A 21317-nucleotide genomic window follows, 5' to 3' on the forward strand; every position below is an offset into this window, starting at 1 on the left:
TTTTCTCTATGCATCAATTCTCCGTCCTCAGTCCATCTTCCCGTGAAAGAAAAACAAGGCAACAGCGGGCAATCGTTTTACTTGCAAGGGAGGCCTCATCGGTATCTCAGAAACGCACTTTGAATCTCATTACGAATGACCCCGACGACGGCATCCTCTCGCTGCCTTTTATTGAAAACGTTCACAATAAACAATACAAAGTACCGTGTGTGTGTGTGTGTGTGTGTGTGTGTGTGTGTGTGTGTGTGTGTGTGTGTGTGTGTGTGTGTGTGTGTGTTAGTTAAAGAGGGTAACCTCCCTCACACCCAATGTATGGTTCACCCTGGATAACACAGTGAAGCCATAAAAAGGGCAGGAAGCTTACCAAACAAACAGTCACAAAGATGTGCTTGTGATAAAACATTACAGCCCCCCCCGAACCTCGAGAGGCTGTGGAGGGGGACAAAGGAATTCCTTTCATCAGAGTTAAAACAATGTAGAGATGGTGAGCATAAAAATGACAACATTTAACAATTCACTTTAACATTTCCCTCCTTTGTTTTTATGCTCAAAATTATTCCTGTGTAGTATATCCTTAGCCATGCGCCTCTTGCGTACCATTTTCAGCGCAGGTGTCATTTATACAGAGGCTTCTGTCATTTTATGTAGTAGTATCAGTAGTATCATCATGGTAAACAAATCTCATTTCCAAGAGACCTGGCATCATAGCAACAAAAGTCACATACCACATAGGTATATAACATTTAAAACAAATACAATATCCCATACAAACATGTGTAAAATATACAATAACAGATCAAATCAATAAATGTATTAGGAATCATTTTAGTTAGCATTGATCTTATACACGGTAAAATGCATCCTATACAAAAACAAATCAATGTCAACAGTCCAAAAACGGGAGTTAATATTTTTCAAAATTAGATGCCACCAAGGACCAGACATTAACCAAGCCATCCAGCCTTGTGGTACAACATGTTTCCTATCAATTTGCATACTCCTCCTTGCGATGCAGTTATCAAGTCCAAAGTCAGTCTATTTTGCAATACCATTGTCCTTATGGCCTTTTGCTCCTCTGCTAAGGCTGTTCCAAGGGTCTGGGTCCAATTTATGTGTCTCAGTAGTGCATATCTGTTGATTTCTACATAAGTTCCAGCTTTCCCAATCCTAATCCATGGGAACAATCCTTGTAAGAACTTGGCTCCGGGTCCCCAGATTCAAAACTTCCAGGGGACCTCACTTAAATCCGTGAGCCCTGTACGTTTCTCTTTGTCTTTGATCCTGGATGATGTTCAATTCTCTCCATGAAGAAAACATGATCAGACAATTTCACGAGTGCACATGGACCACCCCATTTTGCTGGTAAAGATGGGTAAGCCTTATGTCCACATAAGTACCAATCTGCTAACACCCTCGTACCTTTAGGCGATCGTTGAGCATTTGGTCACATTCTGTCATCCGTCAGTAAGTGTCATTTGGTACGAGGGGTCAAATGCAGTCTGCTACTCGTTGAATTTCATCACTCGCACACCTGGCATTCATCAAACACGTCAGGCACTTAATTCTGTTCAAACGAGGGCAAAAAGAATAGGTGACGTTGCATAAATGCCATGGAAAATCCCCAACTTGGGCTGACCCATTGCCCTTGATACACATGGGTAACTGGCCTGCTTCCAGTTTGTTTAGCAGTATGTCCGGCAGTGGATCAGATACTTGGAGCCAGGTCAGCAGATCTGTCTTACCAGAGCAATTCACCTTCCCAGCTACTGGTGAATCAATCTTGCCGTTCAGGGGAGTTGAAAAGTTGGCAGTGTTCCAAGTGTGTTTTACTCAGTGTGTTGCTAAAGCAACCAAACAAACTGTCTCGCTCAGTGATGCTATATGGCCACAGTCCAGAAGAATGTGTAGACAGTGGCATCACAAGCATAACAATTGGTCTTGTTTATGTGAGCGGTTGTGTTCATAAACTGCCACCAGTAGTTGGTTGAAAACCCATGCGGGTACTGGGTGTGGTTTGCTCTGTCTTCTTGCAGTGCGCTTGATGTAGTGTTTCTTTCAGCAATCTTCACTGCTGTGGGCGTTGTCAGCAGCACCTGATAAGGACCTTCCCACTGTGGACTGGACCAGCACTTCCTCTTTATGGCCTTTATCAGCACCCAGGCTTCAGGCTCTGTTCCTGTGGAGAAACAGAATTATCTGGCAGATCATTTGTTCTCATGACTTTACTTTTAAACATTTTAAGCATCTAATCTGCTAATGTGTTCTCCTCTTCTGCTTTTCTGTCATCACTACAGAAAACTGGAACTCTAAATGGTCTACCATATATAATCTCAAAGAGTCAGACTGTTCTCTGTTGGAGTAATCCTCATGTGCATCTTAACTAATTCTATACAGTCTAACCATGTCCTGCCTGTCTTTTCCATTGACTTCCTAAGTCTTAGCTTTACTGTGCCATTAGTTCTCTCTACCAACCCTGCACTTGTGGGTGATATGAACAATGTTTTAGTGTTATCCTAGATGCTGTGCTATTAATCCAATCACTTCATTTTCAAAGTGTGGACCCTTATCACTATAAATGGTCTCTGGAATCCCATGTTCCGGGATGATATTCTTACATATTGCTTTGGCGACTGAAATGGCATTGGCTTTCCTAGTTGGGAAAATTTCTACCCACTTTGATAAAGGGCACACTATCACTAAACAGTACTTATAGTTATTACAGTTGGACAGCTCTATAAAGTCCATGTGAATAACTTGTAATGGGTGACTGGGTCTGGGGAATTTCCCTCTTAATTCTCAAATTACCTTGAGAATTGTGTTTGCAACATATCATACATGACCTACAATTTTTTTTTTTTGAAAAGGTATTAAATCCTAGAGTATAAAAATGTTGCTCCACTGCTTCCATCATGCCTCCTGTGGAGACATGGCACAGCCCATGTCTCAAAATAGCAGCAGTCTTATACAAATTCCTAGGCAGTATTGGTTTATCACACAGACAAACACCATCCTGCAAGCTCGCTCCTCTTGTAAGCCACAACTGCTTTTCTGCAGTAGGTGAGTGGGCCTGCATGTCTGCCAATACATCTCGTGTAATAGGCAACATCTGCTGGTGTTGCCTAGCAGACGTTGCCTATTACAACGTCTGCTAGGAACATGATGTTCTCATGGTGTTCTCAGCTTTAGGAGAACACCATGTTCTCCTAAAGACCTATTACCACTCCTGCAGTAAGAATAATTTTATTCTCACACTAGAAGTAACGGATAGCAAATCAACATTGCAGTAATATTATCTACAGTTCAAAGTTGTTAATGCTGGTCAAATTCTGCTGCTGTTCTTTCGGGAGCAAAAACAAGAAATTAATGAGGGGAAAGAACACATCGGCATTCGGGAAGACAGATTGTGCCTTTTTGTAAAGCATTCTTAATTGTTTAATGGAGGTTTTATCCACATCCTGGTCCCTATTATTAATTCCTATTAATAAGACTACTAGTTTGGTATTTGGATGGACCGGCGTCTTTTCCAAAATCTGAAGAAAATGGTAGAACGAGGCCCCTGGATAACTGTCGATTTGTATGTTGTCATTATTGTAAACCGGTATGTGGTTCAAATTAGAGTCCCCTAAGAGCCAGATTGGTCGAGTCCCACAGAACGCCCAGTCTGTGATTTTTCTGCCCTTACGAGCTTTGTGGTAAGTCGGACGACACTGATTAACAACCTGTTGATCCTCTGTGACTACTTGTCTCTCTTGTCCGTTCTTTGTTGTTACAGGAGCGAGACCCTGGGAGGAGCCAGGTTAGTTGGAGGAGTGGCCAGGTGGTCATTTTTGGGCTCAGATGAGGTCTCTATACCTTTGTGTTTAGCCACACTGTGGTTGACAGACCCACTCATCATCATGTTAGAGTTATTTCCCACCAGGTTTGTTCGGCCGCTTACACTCCTTTCACTTATGGAGTTTAATTCCATGCTTTGTGCTCCCCCAGGGGGCGCCCCTGCATCATCAGCTATGGCCCTGGCAGCAGAAGAATAGGTCTTGTTGGTCACTTGAGACCCCTCACAGCAGATTTGCATCTCTGGGCTAGCCTGGAACACTGAGACATTAGAGTGCACATTTTTAGTCAGATGGAATGAGTGGGATTGAGTTGCAATCAGTTTTTTCTGTGACTCAGGTCTGATTTGTACCTCGCTCCTGTTTGCTTTATTCATGGGTTTTTTCCAATTTGTTGTAGACTGAACAAAATCCTCATCTAGTTGAGGGATCACAGGCCTGACCTTAAATCCCCCAGGTCTCTCCCCCTCCCCTGGTCCCAACACTGGGCGTGAAGTCGAGAGGGGACAAAGAGGCTCGTGAGGAGGGCGCGATAGCACAGGAAGCCTTGCACCTGTCGGTTCTGGACCCTGAATGGATCCAGTCACCTGTTGGTTGTTATCAGGAACGACAGGAGAGAACCCGGTTTGGCGAGACGTTCCTGGTGTTATTAAACTGTGGTAATGGCGCAGGGTCATCTATTAGAGGGGTCGATTGAGAGTCCCGAACGGTAGGATTCCTCGTGACCTGAACTTCAGGGTACAGGGATGTTTGATTTAATCTATTTACTTGGCTCAGAGGTGGGAATTCCTCCTCGCTCTAAGTCTAATTCCTCTGCCGTCTCTTCTTCAAAAGATTCTACAGACTGAGGGAGCAGATGTCTGAGTCTTCCAAGTGTTCAGTAAGTAAAGATCTAGCTGCCTCCAACGTGCCTGCAGCTAACCTGGCTTTATAGCGCTTTGTCATCCAATTGGCCGCGACCTGAAAAGCTGTATCGTCCCATGTTGTATAATGATAATCTACAACAATCTTAGCGTAATGTTCCTGCAATATGAGAAGGCTATTTTGTAGCCATGTCTGTGTGTTCCTGCTCACTGCCTCCCTAAGTTCCTCCGTGGGGGAGGAAGGTCTGATGAACGCTGTGAGTTTTGGTCAAAATAGCTCTATCAATAATAATTTTATGATGTATGGCCTGTGAAGGAAATTGCCTTCCCGGGTTTCCTCCGTGGCGTGAGCGATAAGCAGAGTTCTGTCCTTTCCTTCTAAGATTCCTAATTATTTAAAGTAACACTCAGGTATGCCGTTCAGCGTGTTAGTACGAGCTCGGGAGCAGCTTGGGAGAACAAGAAAACAGAGACTGCTTTAGGTTGCCTTCCCAATCGACTCAAAGGTTTATTTGATACACAGCAGTTTATATAGATGAAAAAAGGTTCGTGTGTCAGCTTTCCCAGTTCAAACCGGTACAGACCAAATAAGGAAACGTCTTCCTGCCTTGTGAGCCAAGAAGTATCCTGTGTGTAGTTTATCAGTTCAGCTACAATTTATGATCATCCCAGCAAAATACACTCCTAGACATAGAATACAGAGTTCTTTCATCAGTGAATTCTGAAACAAACCACCTAGCCTTTAACGAGCCTTTTCCAGGAGATAAAGAAAAAAGGGAGGATGGGAGTAAGGAAGTGGTCTCATCTCTGTGGTGTTTTCGACCTTGAGGTACCAGCCTGTAAGTCTTACACATTAATTCTTGGGTCACAGAGAAAGAGAAAAACAACTAGTATATGGGCCTTATTGAGTAACAGTTTTCCTGTATGAAACAATATCCTGTAAATGCTTACCGTGGTATCAAAATATCATAACAGCCTGCATTAATTTGAAATAGCATTTTGCTACCCGTCTAATATTTATATTTAATGGTTGGTATCCAGAATAACGGTCACGCTGTGGACCTGTTTGTCCCCCCTCCCTCTCTGAATGTTGTTATAGTGTTTTTTGGCAGATGGGTTCCCTCTAACCTCCGCTGGAAGGCTGAATTGGGCCCGCTGGAACCTGTTGGAAAAATCCATAGTCAGTTACCGAGGCTTTCCTGTGTTTGGGCCTCAAGTTCACTCCACCCTGGGTCTCCAGCAGTTCTTTTACTCCAGGTGCTGTATCCGTGTATTGTCTGGGTGAAAGAGGTCCAAAACGCTCTGTCTGCAGGTGGAGTCCTGTCCCTTATCAAAAGGAGGACAAAAAAGGGGGGCTCCAGCCCACAGCTTCTGGCCTCCAACCAACAAAAGTGGGGCTCAAGCAGACTTCTCTAAAAGGTAAGGCCTCACTGACATACTAAAAAAACCAAATGTTTATTAACAAATTTAAAAAGCTTAAAAAGCAAATTTCAGACAAAAAGAAGTCCAATAAAATCAATTCCTAAAAGTCCAGAGGGTTAGAATTAACATTCCACCCTTTGAGACCCAATAATTTGATCAATAAAAAGGCTCCGTTTGGGCCCAATACAGCCTCTTTCCCTTACGTTTCGCAGCCTGCTGCTGCTTCATCAGAGGGAGTCACAGCAGAGAATGGACAGGTGTGTTAATGAAGATCCCGGAGGTGGGAGCTAAGTTCCTCCCCCCCCCCCCCCCCCCCCAGGAGCTCATTGGTTTGTACCACTCTGGGTGTTACTTAGGTGACCCATCTGCCTGAATGAAAGTGAAAAAAAAAATCAATGGAAAAGGGATAAAAAAGCAAAAGAACCCAAAACAAAGACTGATTAGTTACTAGGGAAGTGGGGCCCGTGAGGGAGTCTAGAGGCTGTCGCGGGCCAACGGGGAGAACCCGACACTGGGTAACATCCGGAGCAGGAACGTGATTGGAGAACAAATTAAAAACAAAAAACAAACTAGCAAATAAGAACAATACATAAGATGAAAAGGTTATAGTCTATTAAACCCCGACTGGATTTAGGTGTTTCTGGTGAAGTGGGTTCCATTCATAAATCATTCTGGGAAAAAAGCAAAAGAGAGGGAGAGGAAGGGAGGGGGAGAGAGAGGGAGGAGGAGAGACATCAACTTTCGTATCTATTATAATGGACTCCTGGTTAAGGTTAGGATTAGGGTCAGGGTCCGTTGATCAGCGGACAGAGGCGGTTTCTCGCAGCTCAAGTACAGTTTTTTGTTTTACGGCGGTTTTTCCCGAAGTCGCAAAAGTATGACGTCACAACATTCTGATTGGTCACTTGCAATGTTGATCCTGGAACAACATTTTCATGATGATGTGGGAACAACACCAACACGAGGATATCAGATCGTGCACATCTGACCCATGTTAAACTCATGGACTGAACATACACACACGCACAACCACCTACACACACAATGGACAACTGTACCCTCAAAGACACAATAACATGGACTGAACCACCACTCACAACCACTAGCACTTTATATAGCCTCTTTAGAAATCATCCACATATCTCACTTATCTTAACTGCACTACTGTATAGCTCTGTGTAAATAATCATTCTGTACATACGATAATTTTTAATCCTACAAACTGTTTAACCTGCATAGTTCCCATTTCTGTATAGCTGTATATCTCAGATTTCTGCATAGTTTTTTTTTTCATATTTATATCCTGTACATAGCCTGTACATACTTATAGTTATAGAATACTCATAACATACTTCACACCGTGTAACATACCATAATAGACCCATTTCTGTAATATACTTGCATATCTATATTATTGCTAATATATATTGTAATATATCTATATCATGGCTAAAGCACTTCTGGATGGATGCAAACTGCATTTCGTTGCCCTGTGCATGTGCAATGACAATAAAGGTAAATTCTATTCTAATTCATCTCTGTGGTCAACATCTTACATTTTATCTGATCTGGCCTAGAGGTTGACAGGTCAAGTGTCCAGTAGTAATGTACATCGCTACTGCCCTGGTGAACCATTATTTCAGCAGTTTCTCCTTTTCCTGCAGTTATCATTCCAACAGCCATGGGAATGATTGAGATTCCAAGTTTTACCATCATATCTCTACCCAAAAGGTTCACAGGACATGTTGGACACATTACTACTGAACCCTGAGCTGCCTCTCCTGTGGATGGATCTCTGATCCATACTGGCTTAGAGATTCTGTGTTGATTTAACTGTCCGTTTGCAGATTTTACATAAATGACACAGTTCGAGGGGTCTATTCCTGACACATGGTCCCTCTGGACAGTTTTATCTGCCCCTGAATCACATAAAAACTGTATAGTTTTCCCCTGCACTGTTAATGTGCGAACGGGTTTTACTTCTTTTCCTGATAAATTCAACAAAACCTCAGTCAAATCTATGGTTTGGGGCACTGGTTGTTGTTTGTGGCAGTGTGATGGGGTGTTTAAACATGCATGTGTATTGGCAGTGGCAGCAGATTCTAGTCATTTATTATATGAGGGGTTATGTGGATCTGGTCGTCTATACTCCTCATAGTTCCTCAGGGCACTCTTTAGCATGATGACCTATTTTTCCACACCTGTAACACTCACCCTGTTCCTTTGTCCTCTCTGGGGTGGCCTATTACTTCTGCCCCCCCTGACTCCTCCTCTGCCTCTGCCACATCGAGTCTGCCCTGGAAAAAATATCTGAGATTCTTCGTCAACATGAAATGTGGCAGCATTTAATGTATTTTGCAATTTTTTTTCCCCCTTTTACTCTTGATCACATCCTGTGCATGCCTTGCCCAGTTCAGAAATTGAGTCACTCCATCATCATTTTGCTTTCTGATAAAATCTGCAATGGATGGATGGAACCCACTCATTAAGGCATGTTTCAGCTGCTGTTGATAGGGGCCTGCTGGGTCTGCATTCTCTTCAAGTCCACTATGCCTCTTAAACACTTCCTCCAATCTACCTCGATACTCATGAACATCTTCTCCTTCCTTTTGTGTGCGTTGTGAAATTTTGGTGTAGTCTGCAGTTGTTCTAAAAGTATCTCTGATACACTCCATTAATTTGGACAACCTGCATCTCCATAGGGCAGGGTGTTATCACCTGGCCCTTTGCCTGTGTACCCTCCTCTGACACGGGTCCAATTATAAGAGAGACATCTCCTCCTAAAAGTAATCTCAGTTTCCTGTCCATTTAAACGGTACGAGGAACAAAGATGTCTGTGTCGAGCTATGAACTCAACATTAGTCAATGGGTCTGCAAGGCTCTTGCAAGCATCAGCACATTCAGACTCGGTCCATGGCCGGTAAACACGAATGGTGCGGCTGTTATCCCCGTCCACTCCAAAATGTGGGTTAGCAACCTCTACCATAGGGTAAGTGCTCACCTCATGGAATGGATCAGGTTCAGGAGAAAAACGTTCTTCATCTGCACACACTGGGGCTGAAACACCATGTAGTGTTTTTTTTGTTTTTGTTTTTTGTGCTGTGTCAGGGATGGATATGTGGTTGCAACCTTTGTGTTCACTTTCTGTCCTTTGTCTCCTCACCTGCCCAGTCTGTCTTGGACTCAATGCTGCTCCTAATGCCTCTCCATTTAGTCTCTCCTCCTCTTCTGCCTCTCTCACGCTCTTCTCTGGCTTTCATTTCTGCTAACATTCTTACTCTTTCTAATGCTTTTCTACAGTGTTGTTCTAGAGTAGTTGCAGTGGATTGAGCTGTGGTTTCATCCTCAGGCTTCACAACTACTGCTTGTAATATTGCTTTTAACATTGTGTGCTTCTTTTCTCCTTTGAGCCTGCTCCAGCCACAGCTTAGCAACTGCTAACTGCAATTCCTTCCTCCGCTTCGCTTTCCCTGTTTTACCTGCTGCACTTAAAGCTATTTTTCTGCAAGCATTTTACCCAGAACCATGACAATATCTTTATATTTGTAAGATTTTTTGAAAAGTGCCCCAATTTGTTCTAATTAAAAGTTTGTCATATTTTTGTTGTGATGTAAGAGTAAAATAAAAAGCTAAAAACAAACAAACATTTAATAGTAATGTTGTATTTTGCATTTAAGTACAACATAACTATTACTGTTTTACTGTTACAAGGCAGCAGGTGAAGCGAGGGAAAGGCATATTTTGCAGAGGACATGAATGTGATTGCCATTGCAACAAACAGTGACGAGGTTGAGAGTGGAAGCTGCCTCATCACTCTCTGAGCAACTTTCTTCCCACTTGCCTATCCCTGTGCAGACAAGTAATGCATGCATGGTACTGAATTTAAATCACTGTCATTTATGAGACAACTAAATAAGGCTCCATTAACACCTCATGCTAAAAATAAGCATAAGAAAATAAAGAAATGTTGAGTTTTAAGCCAATACTAGTGTACTACTGTTAATGAAACACAAACTGCAACATGCGTATAATAATAATTCTAGCATTAGCTCACTGTATTTGTATTTCTTCATGTGAGTGAAGTTACACCCCCCCTTCTTCAAATGCAACAAAAGTGGTATCAAACATTTGTGCTACGTTGGTGCTGGTATCATTTTAAAGATATTAATAAAATTATGCCTTGATGCGTGCTTAATCACGTAAGGTAAGTAAATCCCAAAAGGTTGATTCTGTTCATCTGGACATTTTCAGTGGGAGAAACATTTCGTCACTCATCCAGGTGACTTCTTCAGTCTCAGCTGACTGCAGGTTTCCCCAACCTTATAAACAGGACATGTACAGAGAAGAGAGATGTTACATCTGTCTTTACTTGCATCCCAGTCACAGGAGCGTTGGAGGTAGTTCATAAGTGTTGGGTGTGGCTGTGTGCAGGCAGGAATAGGACCCAAGGTGCAGACTCCTGAGATGGACGTGAACTCAAAAAGGCTTTAATTAGGTACTCAAAAAATATAACGTAACTGAAAAAACTCAAAACAAACTTAAACTGGAGAAATGACAGAACACACAGCTAAGAAAACGGTAGATCGCGACTCAGACAGAGAAACACTGGGCTGAAATACACAGAGGGAGCAATCAGGGAATGAGTAACAGGAGGGAAACACAGCTGGGGCAAATCAGAACTGACGAGACCAAAGAAGCGTAAATTGAACACACTGAGATAAGACAGAGACCTTCAAAGTAAAACAGAAAACACATAACACAGACTGAACAAAGACACAGACTCGCACGCACTGTAACAGAGGGAACAGAGACGTGGGAACAGGGCAGACACAAACACTGACTGAACACGGGGATATAGCAACTAAGGATACACAGAGACGCGAACTAGACAAGGGGATGCAGGTGATAGGGGAGACAGAGCAACTAAAGAAGACAGAGACATAAGCCATAAGACAGAACTCAAAGAAACCAAAAACTAGAAAGTATAAATAATATCATAAACTCAAAAACCCTGGGTCGACGACCCAGGCATCCTAACAGTACCCCCCCCCCCCCAAGGGCTGGCTTCCAGACAGCCCAAACCAAAACATCAAAATAAAACAAAAACAACCCAACCAGGGTGGGTGGCGGGGGAAACAGGATGGAGGGCTCGAAACAAAACAAGGAGCCAGAAACAACAAAACAAAAAGTGCAAAACACTGGAGCCCGGAAAGCAACAAAATACAGAAACAAAGTCCAAAACAACAGCACCAAGGCCCAGGCAAAGTCCAAAAGCAAACAAACAAAAGAGCTCACGAAAGGCGCAGAGGCCCAGGCAATAGTCTCAAAAAAGTTCAGGGGGGCCGGCCCGGAGGCTGACAGCACAATAGTCCAATCCCGGGCAGTTCAGGGGGCGGCCCGGAGGCTGATGGTCCAAGAGCCCAGAAAACAGTTCAGGAGGCCGGCCAGGCAGAAGGCACCGGTGGCAACTGAGCAGATCAGGAGGCCGGCCGGGCGGGAGGCAGCGACGGCGACCGAGCAGGTCAGGAGGCCGGGCGGGCGGGCAGGAGGCACTGGTGGAAGAGTATTTCAGGGGGCCGTCCATGACGGCGGCGTAGTTCCGAGGGCTGTCCATGACGGCAACGACGTCCAGTCATCGGCCGGACAGAACGTGCAGGACGAGCAGGCCGGACAGGATGTGCAGGCCGGGCAGGACGTGCAGAAACAGACAGCAGGGAGACAAAAGGAAGCGTAAACTGAACACACTGAGATAAGACAGAAACCTTCAAAGTAAAACAGGAAACACATAACACAGACTGAACAAAGACACAGACTTGCACGCACTGTAACAGAGGGAACAGAGACGTGGGACCAGGGCAGACACAAACACTGACTGAACACGGGGATATAGCAACTAAGGATACACAGAGACTCGAACTAGACAAGGGGATGCAGGTGATAGGGGAGACAGAGCAACTAAAGAAGACAGAGACATAAGCCATAAGACAGAACTCAAAGAAACCAAAGACTAGAAAGTATAAATAATATCATAAACTCAAAAACCCTGGGTCGACGACCCAGGCATCCTAACAATAAGAGATTACAGGATCACCCCAAGCTCAGGAACAGGACCACTCTCAGCACTGATCAACTGTGTTTGCTTTTGGAACTGTGTCTTAATTCCACCTATTTTGCATAAGGGTGAGTACAGGCAGAAACGTGGGTGTGCCATGATGGATTTGAAGAAGGTGGGGGGGCAACTTCACTCACATTATTTCCTCTTCTGTCCTTTAAGTTTAGTCTTCATCATTCTTCGCTCACTACATCCACTCTCTCTGCTCTGCACATATATACACCATCTCAGCTTCACGCTTTCTCTTTGGCTCTCAGCGAAGGTGGTCGCACTTTTTCTTCCCTGCTTAGCTCCTCATGTCCTAATCTTGTCTCGTGTGTTTTTTTTGTTTTGTTTTTTATTACTCTCCCTGGAACAGTCTCTCACAGTCTGTGTCTAAAACCTAAAAGAGAATTATGGATTTGATCAACTGGTCTCTGAATGCTATTGACACCCTTTTCTCAATGAGAAGTCTGGGCTCAGGAGAACCCGAGTGCCCTGGAGGAACTTTCCCTACCGGATACACGATGGACGGGTGGCAGAGGATCGTGTGCCTGGCGGGACTGTTGATCGAGGACGCTGAAGATATCTACCTATTCGGAACTATGATAGCTGATCGGAGCTGGCTTGGCCCTCGGTTATCGGAGAATTAAGAGAGAGGAACCGGCTGTTCAAACCCCCACCAGGCTGCCCGCTGGGATTGGAACGACAGGTGCGACTTCTCAGAAAGGGCTCACTGAAGGCAGCATGGTTAAGAGCTTGGAGGCGCTTACGACTGCAGTGAATCCTCAGAATAACACCTTTGAGCGTATGTATGTTGGATTACATCAGGAAAGAATCAACTCAGAACAACATCTCTGGGCGGAGCTGGATTACACCTCGGATCAGTTGGCTGCGGTCGTGAGGTCTCAGAATCTGCTATGTGAGCAAAAAAGAGTGACAAGACCACAGAATCGACGGCTGATAACATCACGGAGAAGCTCGCAGCTATTAACGGGAGACTGAGAGACCAGTGTCGGAGTGTTTAAAAACAGCTTGAAATTCTCATGAGTTGTTTGTAAAAGAAAAATCACCATCATAATGCGGCTACCCCTTCGGTGCCAGCTGTGGGCTCAAGGCTGGAGCCGAACAACAACTCCCTGATAACGACTGTGTTGAGTCTGTTCCTTCCCATTCCCTACAAGGCCACCTGGGTTGGCTGGTAGACTGTTTACTTAGCCTGGCGGGGCGAAGGACACTGTCCAGCTGAACTCTGGACACGGACACACATACACTTACACTGATAAGCACACACTCATACCCCTCCCTTTCCAAACGCCTTCGATGCTTGTTTGAATGGTAGCGCTGTGCAGGGCGGCTGCTGTGTTCGCTTCGGATTACTCCTCAGCCCCCACCCAATCCTGTGGCTTGTCATGTCTTTCACAAAGTTGTGCTGTGGACATTTATGTGCTTTTTGTGCTGTCCTACCATGGAAGCACAGCATGAGTAGAGGTCTCTTTTTCTCCTCTTGTGCTTTCCCACTGTAGTGTACATTTCAGTGTTTTTCGGTAACGCTACCGATCTCCGACTTGTATCCCCATGTAATGTCTGTGTTGTGTGTGTAAGGTCGTGGGGGGGGCATTTCACTGCAGGGCAACCTGCATGTGGCGAATAAAGCTTTGATTGATTGACCTCTTCCAGTGTCACTTTGGTTTGGTGGCCTCAGAACTGATTGGTCCGTTTTTACCTGCCCACATGTAGTTTGTTCTCGAAACAACTACAAAAACACAAAGTTGTGACTACAATGATAATAATCAGTTTCAAACATATTTCTGACACACGGGGTAACACTTAAAGACATGAAGGTGATATGATGTTTTTCAGAATCTTCTGGGTCACAGCTATAAACCACTTGTTGATGAAGATTACCAGCCAGTGAAAGTCCTTCAGAATGACTGTGGAGGTCTCCAAGCACTGCTGATCGATTCCTTGGTGATAGTTGGAGTGACCTATGAACCACGCTTACTAATATAATTGTTACCAAGGGCCTGAACAACACTGTAATCATTCAGAGTTCAGCATTGTATTTGCTGGTAAACTGTTCTCAAACTTGTGACACCAAATCAGAGCACAGGGTTTTGTGTTTCTTTTTTTTTTTTTTTTTTTTTTTAATCTATTTCACTTTTTGTACTTTTTATACACAAGTTAAATGTTCCTTCACTAATGTTTGTGTGTGCCCTAATTACAGTGCTCTGGGGTTTGTACAACATATATATATTACATTGTTTTTGGAGAGTAATTCAGCTGTTTTCTGATACAGAACTGATGATGGTTGAAAAGTGCAGCCGACTACACTAACCAAGGAAATTAATTCACACTGCTGCATTTTTAAACTCCGCCCTCCCTGTTACCACACTGAGCATGCTGACACTCTGCTGCCCCCTAGTGCCCATGTGTCTTCACTGTATCTCTGCCCTCCTGATGCTGGCTGTTGTAGAAGCCTTCAGTCCAGCCATAGTGTGACTAAGAAAGTCTCACTGTGCTCACAGTAACAGTCTACTCTCTCCACTCCACATGTTTGCTTGTGTTCTGCCTTAGCATTCATTTCATGCCTGAACTGACAGACTGGAAAGTTTTCACGGATTAAAGTTGGAAACCAGTTTATTCTGGTTGAGAGAACTATTCCTGTGCGTTTTTAGCCTGTGAAACACATCACTGCTGTGTCCCAAATATTATGGAGCCCTGAAAACAAACTGCAGAAATGTGTGTAAATAATATTTAATAAAACTTAATTGTGAATGAAAGTTTCTCCTGCTCTGATTGGAGGTTCTGAGCACAGACGGGTGTCTGTGATGTTTGTGTGCACAAATCAAACTGACTCTGCTTTTCATTCAAAGTCTTTATTAAAAAGCTGCTCACAGACACACTAAACCAAATGCTTATTACAGTGGTTGATTGGTCAGCTCTCCTGACCTGAACCCCACAGAGAATCTGTTATTATGAAGCTGAAGATGAGAAACAGCTCAGACACCATCATTTTCCTCAAATACGTCCAATGGACGAATTGAAAAGCAGAATTCATGAGCACATTGCTTCATCTTTACATGAAACCAGACAGTAAAGTGAGCGGTCCACACACAGAGTCAACGTCTACTTTCTGTCAGTAAACCCTCACAGATAGATAAACAAATGTTCTGAATGCACTGTGACTAAAATACAATGAGGTTACATCTCCTGTTACACTAATGTTTTTGATTTCATGTGTAGTTTGTGCATTGTGTTTAGTTCCCCTGTGACTTATTAGTTTGATCCTGTTGACCTGTGTCTCATTTTCCTCTCAATTCTTTGTCAGGTTGTCTGCTGTAGTTTGGATTTTTGATATTCAGTTTTCAAACCTTTGTTGTGGATTTGCTGCTGCATACATACATCCTTGGGACCACTTCCTTTTTAATCATGAAAGCATATTCTTCTTTTCTGTGGTTTGTTAAAAATCAAAAAGCTGATCTGGTCTGAAGCGCTGATGGTTCCTGACAGTCTGCAGCTTTTGTCTGAGGAACAACACACTCTGCATCGTCGTCATTATGAGGTTATAATGTTAGAGAAACATCTGGGTCCTGTTCCAGACAGCAGGTGCAATAACTCTGAGCTTTCTATCTCACAGTCACCTCCTCCTGAACAATCATTTCTTTGGAAAATGGCATCAACATTCCCAGACTATCACTTAGACCTCAGTGAGATGACCCAGGCCTAAACTTTCTGATGAGCATCAATAACAGATCCTGTGACATGATTTAGTAAACAGCTGTATTCTTGTATCACACTAAAAACAGAGCACATATTTTCCTTGTGAAGTGTCCACACAGTGTCAGCCTGGTGTGAATGTTTGAATGAATCTTAACTGTCAGACTGGTGAACAAGCTTCCTCTCACACTCTGTACTCTGTGCTTCATCTCATTCTGCAGACATAACATTACAGGGAACCTTCCATGTGGAAACATGTTCCAGGTAGAACATCTCACTGAGGCTTATTCGTTAGCTGTTAGTAAAGGAAGAACAAACATCTTCAAGCTCGTGTTCTCAGAGCATCACTGAGCTTCACTGAGCAGCAGAAACATACATGATCTTGTCAGAGTGGAGGTGTGAGCTTCACGTCTTCTCCTCACTCATCAGCTCCTCGTTCTTCATTCGGACTAACAGACCCCTCAAACTCTTTGATTTCTCACCGAAGGAAAGGAGTCATCTTTGTCCAAATGGCCAGCGAAGCCCTGTCTGCCTTGGGTTACTGACGAGTTGAGCTGATGAAGACAAACACATAACGTCACATGACCCAGTCACACATGTCACATGATTTAAAGATTAGAGATGTCATCAGAGAGAGAGATGAAGAAGAAAGTCTTTAAGAGCCATCAGCTACCAGCTTCAAACTTTACGATTATTCAGAGCAATATCTAATACTAGTGACAGCACAAATTCCACTGTGTCTCACACAGTGTCCAATATTACGAATGAACTAACCCTGGATTATTGTACCTCAGTAGATATATGCAGCTGTCCCTGGTAAATGCAACATGTGCTTGTGACGCCTGATGAAGGCTCTAAGGTCCCTGTTGATACAGCTCTAAGTACTCTAGGATCCCTGTTTGGGTTCTTTCTGTTTCCCATTCACTCGTTACTCCCTTGTGTATATTAGCCCTGTGTTTTCCTTTGTCACGTCGTACCTCCTTATGTGCTGTAAGCATCTCTTTGTTTCTGGTTTCAGTTTTAGTTCTGTGTTTCATACTCAAGGTTTTGGTTTGTTTTTCTGTGAGTTTATGTTATGATGGATGTTTTACCAGCAAATAAAGCTGCCATTCTAAGTTTTTTTTGTGCACGAGTGTCTGGATTTGGGTCCACATGCAGGCTGCATAACCTCACATGACAATCTTAGCCTCTATGATGTCTGACAGGAGCTTCCATGTGGTACTGAGGCAGGTTATCATCTTGTAGTTGGGTGGGACCGGTCCCTTCAGGGGATCCTTGGGGATCAGGACTGTCCAGCCTTCAGTCAGTTATTCCAGGTGTGTCTCATCCATTAGCGGCTGGTTCATTTGTCCTGCCAGACAATCATGGAGTGCGGTCAGCTTCTTTAACCTGTAGGTATGGATCATACTGGGGTGCAGTGCTGTCCACTGCTTCAGCAGGTGTCGTTACCTGTGGAGCAGAAATGAGCAGCTCCGCCCGAAAAAGTTGTTCTAATGTTACTTGGTGTAACTCTTCACATGCTTTTCCACCTTCTTCTTTTTATGTATTTACCTGTGGAAGTTCTTTCTAATGAATTTCCCTCTCAGGTACATCAGGCCCGATTACAGAAGCAGCAGATTTACAGTTTCATGTCTCCGTTGATTGTGTCAGTGATTAACACAGGTGGGTGATGACAAGCAGATCTCACTACCTTCAGAGGTAATGCTTGGAAGAAACGTGAAGGAAGAAGGAACTAAAACATCACCGATTAAGTTCAGCAGAATTTCTTTACTGCACCAAACAGGAGGGTGAAGCCACTGAATCTCAGCTCACTGTAAACCGTGCACACTTTATAACACACTGACGTACCTTCTACAGTTTTAAGCCTTTTATGTTCACAATACAGGATGACGCCAAAGGCAACAATCAGGACAACCAGGAGAAGCAGGGCAACTGCGAGGACCCAGGGCCAGAGTGGAGGTTCTGTAATCAACACAAACAACCACACCATCATCGAACATGATTCACATCAGAGTTCACTTCTGCTCTGACTGTTCACAGCACTGACCTTTGACCCTCAGGTATACTTCTGTCCGCCTCAGATCTCGTCCATACTTCCGGGTGGTGCAGGTGTAGGTTCCACTGTCAGAGACTGTAGGGTTCCTCAGAGTGAGGCTGAGGTCTCCAGTCTGCAGAGCGTCGGCTCTCATTGATGTTCGGTTGGAGTAACGATGGTTTTGTTCTTTCAGCTCATCTCCGCTCTGCAGACGCACGTGGACTGTTGGCTTCTTGAACTCATCACGGTCCCACACTGCTGCTGTGGTGTCGCTGGAAACATCCTTTGCTACCTGACAGGGCAGCAGGACAGAATCCACCCCCTCATACACCTCCACACCTGAGGCATGCTGAGAAACTGAGGAGAGAAACATGAAACGGGTGATTCCACAAAGTTGAATCTGTTCTTCAGTGGGAGACTTCTTCAGTCTCAGCTGACTGCAGGTTTCTCAAACCTTATAAACAGTACATTTGCACAATAACTGAAACCTGCCCACTGAATGAACAATAGGCAGGGAGGTCAGTTCCTTCATCATTAAAATGCATATTGTCATGACCACTGATCAGATAACCATTGGGTGTGCCATGGGTTCCCCAGTTCACGCACTGTGGGCAATTTGTACATGGAAGAAGTGGAAAAGAGGGCTTAGCTAATCTACCCTGGAACACCACCAAGCCATTGGTTCAGATATGTGGATGACACCTGGGTGAAAATCAAATCTCAAGACGTACCGCATTTCACGGATCACATTAACTCGGTGGACCGACACATCAAATTCACCAGGGAGGATATGAAAAGAGGCAGGTTAGCCTTCTTAGACTGTGAGATTTCCATCAGTAATGGGGGACATCTAAAAGCTGACGTGTACCGTAAACCTACACATACGGATCAGTATTTAAGGTTTGACTCTCATCATCCACTGGAGCATAAACTGGGTGTCATCAGGATGCTACAAGCAAAAATTTCTGGCACAACTTCACCTACTTCCAAGGTGGATGAAGAGGGTGAAAAAGATCACAATACAGAAACTCCAGCAACACTTGAAGGTAAGACCAACGCTTTTCGGCTTGTGGCCTTCATCAGGGTCCTCATCAGCATGCTAACACACAGAGCGAACACCATCCCCACAGACACAACGGCCAGGGAAGGACAAGAACATCACGTCAGGAGGACCCTGAGTAAATGTGGTTATCCCAGCTGGACTTTTGTCAAAGCTGGAAAGGCACCTAAAGAAAGCTCCAGCTGATCCAGGAGAGAAGGACAACCACTGCCTAAAAGAAAACCTGTAGTGATCCCATATGTGTCAGGAGTATTGGAGAAGTTGAGACGCATTTTTTCTAACACCAGGTCTCTGTGGCTTTTAAACCCCAAAACACGCTGGACAAAAACTGGTCCAGCCCAAGGATCGGGTCCCCGACACAAACAGAGTAACATATTGTACGCTGTTAAGTGCAGGAGGATTGGCAGGATTTATACATCGGGGGAACCAAACAACCTCTGGCGAAGCCAATGACACAACACAGCAGAGCCGCCTCGTCAGGCCAGGACTCTGCAGTCTGTTCACACCTACAGGCCAGTGGACACTTTCAATGATGAGGATGTACACATCCTGGACAGGGAGGGACGCTGGTTTGAGGGCGGAGTCAAGGAGGCCATTTACGTGAAAAGGGAAAGACCATCTCTGAATGGAGGAGGGGCCTAAGGGTCCATCTGTCACCATCTTACATGCTGTGATTGCAGCCATTCCCCAACTCTCTGTGAATGGGACTCATGGCCATTGATCAGTGGCTGTTGATCTGATTGGTATCATCAGTGAGACTCATAGACCTGTCTTTCCCACAGATGCAGGACAAAGAAGCTCTGTGCGAGTCAGCGGTGGGTGGAGAGCAGAGCTCCAGAGGGTGGAGGCCTCACAGAGCACACATTCATCCAGCAGGACAGAACAAAGCTCCACACAAACTGCACTCATTGTTGTGTTCATAGAGAGAAATGTCTCCATTCACAGCAGAACAGGCGCTCACTGACACGCGCCCAACCATCAGCACAGGTGGGCGGGACTTAATCATGTGTCTCAACATGTGTGCACACAGATGATGATGACCATAATTGCCTACACAAGAATCGACTCCCACAGATCATCTTGCCGTCTAACACGTGTCATGTGACCTCAGTCTGTCCTCAGATGACTGTCCCAAAGTTAAGTTCATCCTCAAGAGCGACGAACAATAATAACATCAAAAATAAGTAGAATAAAAACATAATGTTCTCCACTCTAAACTGATTCCAGACCGACCGCTCAGATCTGCAGCCATTACACTCAGCAGACCTCTTCTTCTAACATGCACAAACACACATTTGCACACACACATGCACCTACACAAAACATAAACATGCAAAAGCACACAGACATACAAACATGTGCACACACGAAAGAAGAAAATTTCAACAAACTCTGAACATAGTCATTGCAGAATAATAAGTCTTGACACCACTGTGTGTGTGTGTGTGTGTGTGTGTGTGTGTGTGTGTGTGTTCCTACCATGCAGGAGGACCACAAACAGCAGCCTCAGCTTCATTCTCAGAGTCCAGTTAAAGAGTGTTTGTGTGACCCAGCTGATCCTCCTCCCAGTTCCCTGGTCTCATCATTCAGAGAGGCAGGACAGGAAGTGGAATGCAGGAAAGCATGGACCACCACCCATATTACAGTGAACCCCAGAATAGTGAAAGGGATGAACTGCACAGCACGACTTGGTCCAGTCTGACACAAAGCACCGCTGAACATGCTGCACAGGGGCAGAGAGGTGGAGGGCATACACGCTCTTTACCATAGGAAGGGTGGAGATAAGCCTCACTGTACCTGTAACACATGTTAGCATGGTGTTTGTTCAGAGCTCTGGTGGGAGCCCGACACTCTGATGAGCTCTGTGGTTTGATCCATTAATGAAGCTGTGATGTTGTCTAATTTGTAACCAGCATAATATAAAATAAAATGAACCTGAGCATCATAAACCTGAAACTGCAGTCAGAGATTCTGCTGGGAGTCATCACTGCAGAGGTTATCAGCTGTCTCTGTTCCACTCAACAGACCATAAACTGTGTTCACTTATATATTGAAGTAACAACAGTTGTGTAGCAGTTTTGATCTCTACCAGATTCATAGTTCAACATATTTCAGCTCTGTGTGTCACACTTCAGTTATCTGATTTAACTTCCTCGCCTTCATTACGTCACCCACCGCTGTTACGTGCACTCAACAGCAGCAGGATATCAGCGTGCTTTAAAACCTGATAGAACATCACTAGAATCAATAGATGGAGACTGATTTGTGTCCAGCTGAACTGCTGCCACTTTGATTT

At 44.3% G+C, this 21317-nt stretch overlaps 1 protein-coding gene and 2 pseudogenes across 1 annotated transcript; all 3 read right to left on the bottom strand.

Moving 5' to 3' along the window:
* Positions 1-944: 944 nt before the first annotated feature.
* LOC147333581 (uncharacterized) lies at positions 945-4507 on the bottom strand (annotated as a pseudogene).
* A 3714-nt stretch (positions 4508-8221) lies between these two features.
* LOC147333582 (uncharacterized) lies at positions 8222-11729 on the bottom strand (annotated as a pseudogene).
* Positions 11730-15075: 3346 nt separating this feature from the next.
* On the bottom strand, positions 15076-20879 carry LOC147333583 (myelin-oligodendrocyte glycoprotein-like). Its single transcript, XM_086286414.1, has 4 exons — positions 20501-20879; positions 17974-18318; positions 17775-17888; positions 15076-16480 (listed from the first exon to the last, which is right to left on the bottom strand). Exons 1-4 carry the CDS (start codon positions 20535-20537, stop codon positions 16422-16424), a joined length of 555 nt encoding a protein of 184 aa, XP_086142540.1. The 5' UTR covers positions 20538-20879; the 3' UTR covers positions 15076-16421.
* Between the last annotated feature and the right edge of the window lie 438 nt (positions 20880-21317).

Source organism: Aulonocara sp. 'chitande type north' Nkhata Bay, linkage group LG3 (assembly GCF_057382095.1).
Source record: "Aulonocara sp. 'chitande type north' Nkhata Bay isolate Kocher_YH1m ecotype deep benthic linkage group LG3, A_spYH_male_GT1.1, whole genome shotgun sequence".
NCBI classification, from domain to species: Eukaryota; Metazoa; Chordata; class Actinopteri; order Cichliformes; family Cichlidae; genus Aulonocara; species Aulonocara sp. 'chitande type north' Nkhata Bay.

Coding starts and splice junctions, on each gene's coding strand:
- LOC147333583 (XM_086286414.1), bottom strand. CDS start 20,537: ATGAAGCTGAGGCTGCTGTTTGTGGTCCTCCTGCATG. Junction 17,889..17,973: donor AGTATACCTGAGGGTCAAAG/GTCAGTGCTGTG, acceptor TGTTGATTACAG/AACCTCCACTCTGGCCCTGG. Junction 16,481..17,774: donor AAGGCTTAAAACTGTAGAAG/GTACGTCAGTGT, acceptor TGTCTTCATCAG/CTCAACTCGTCAGTAACCCA.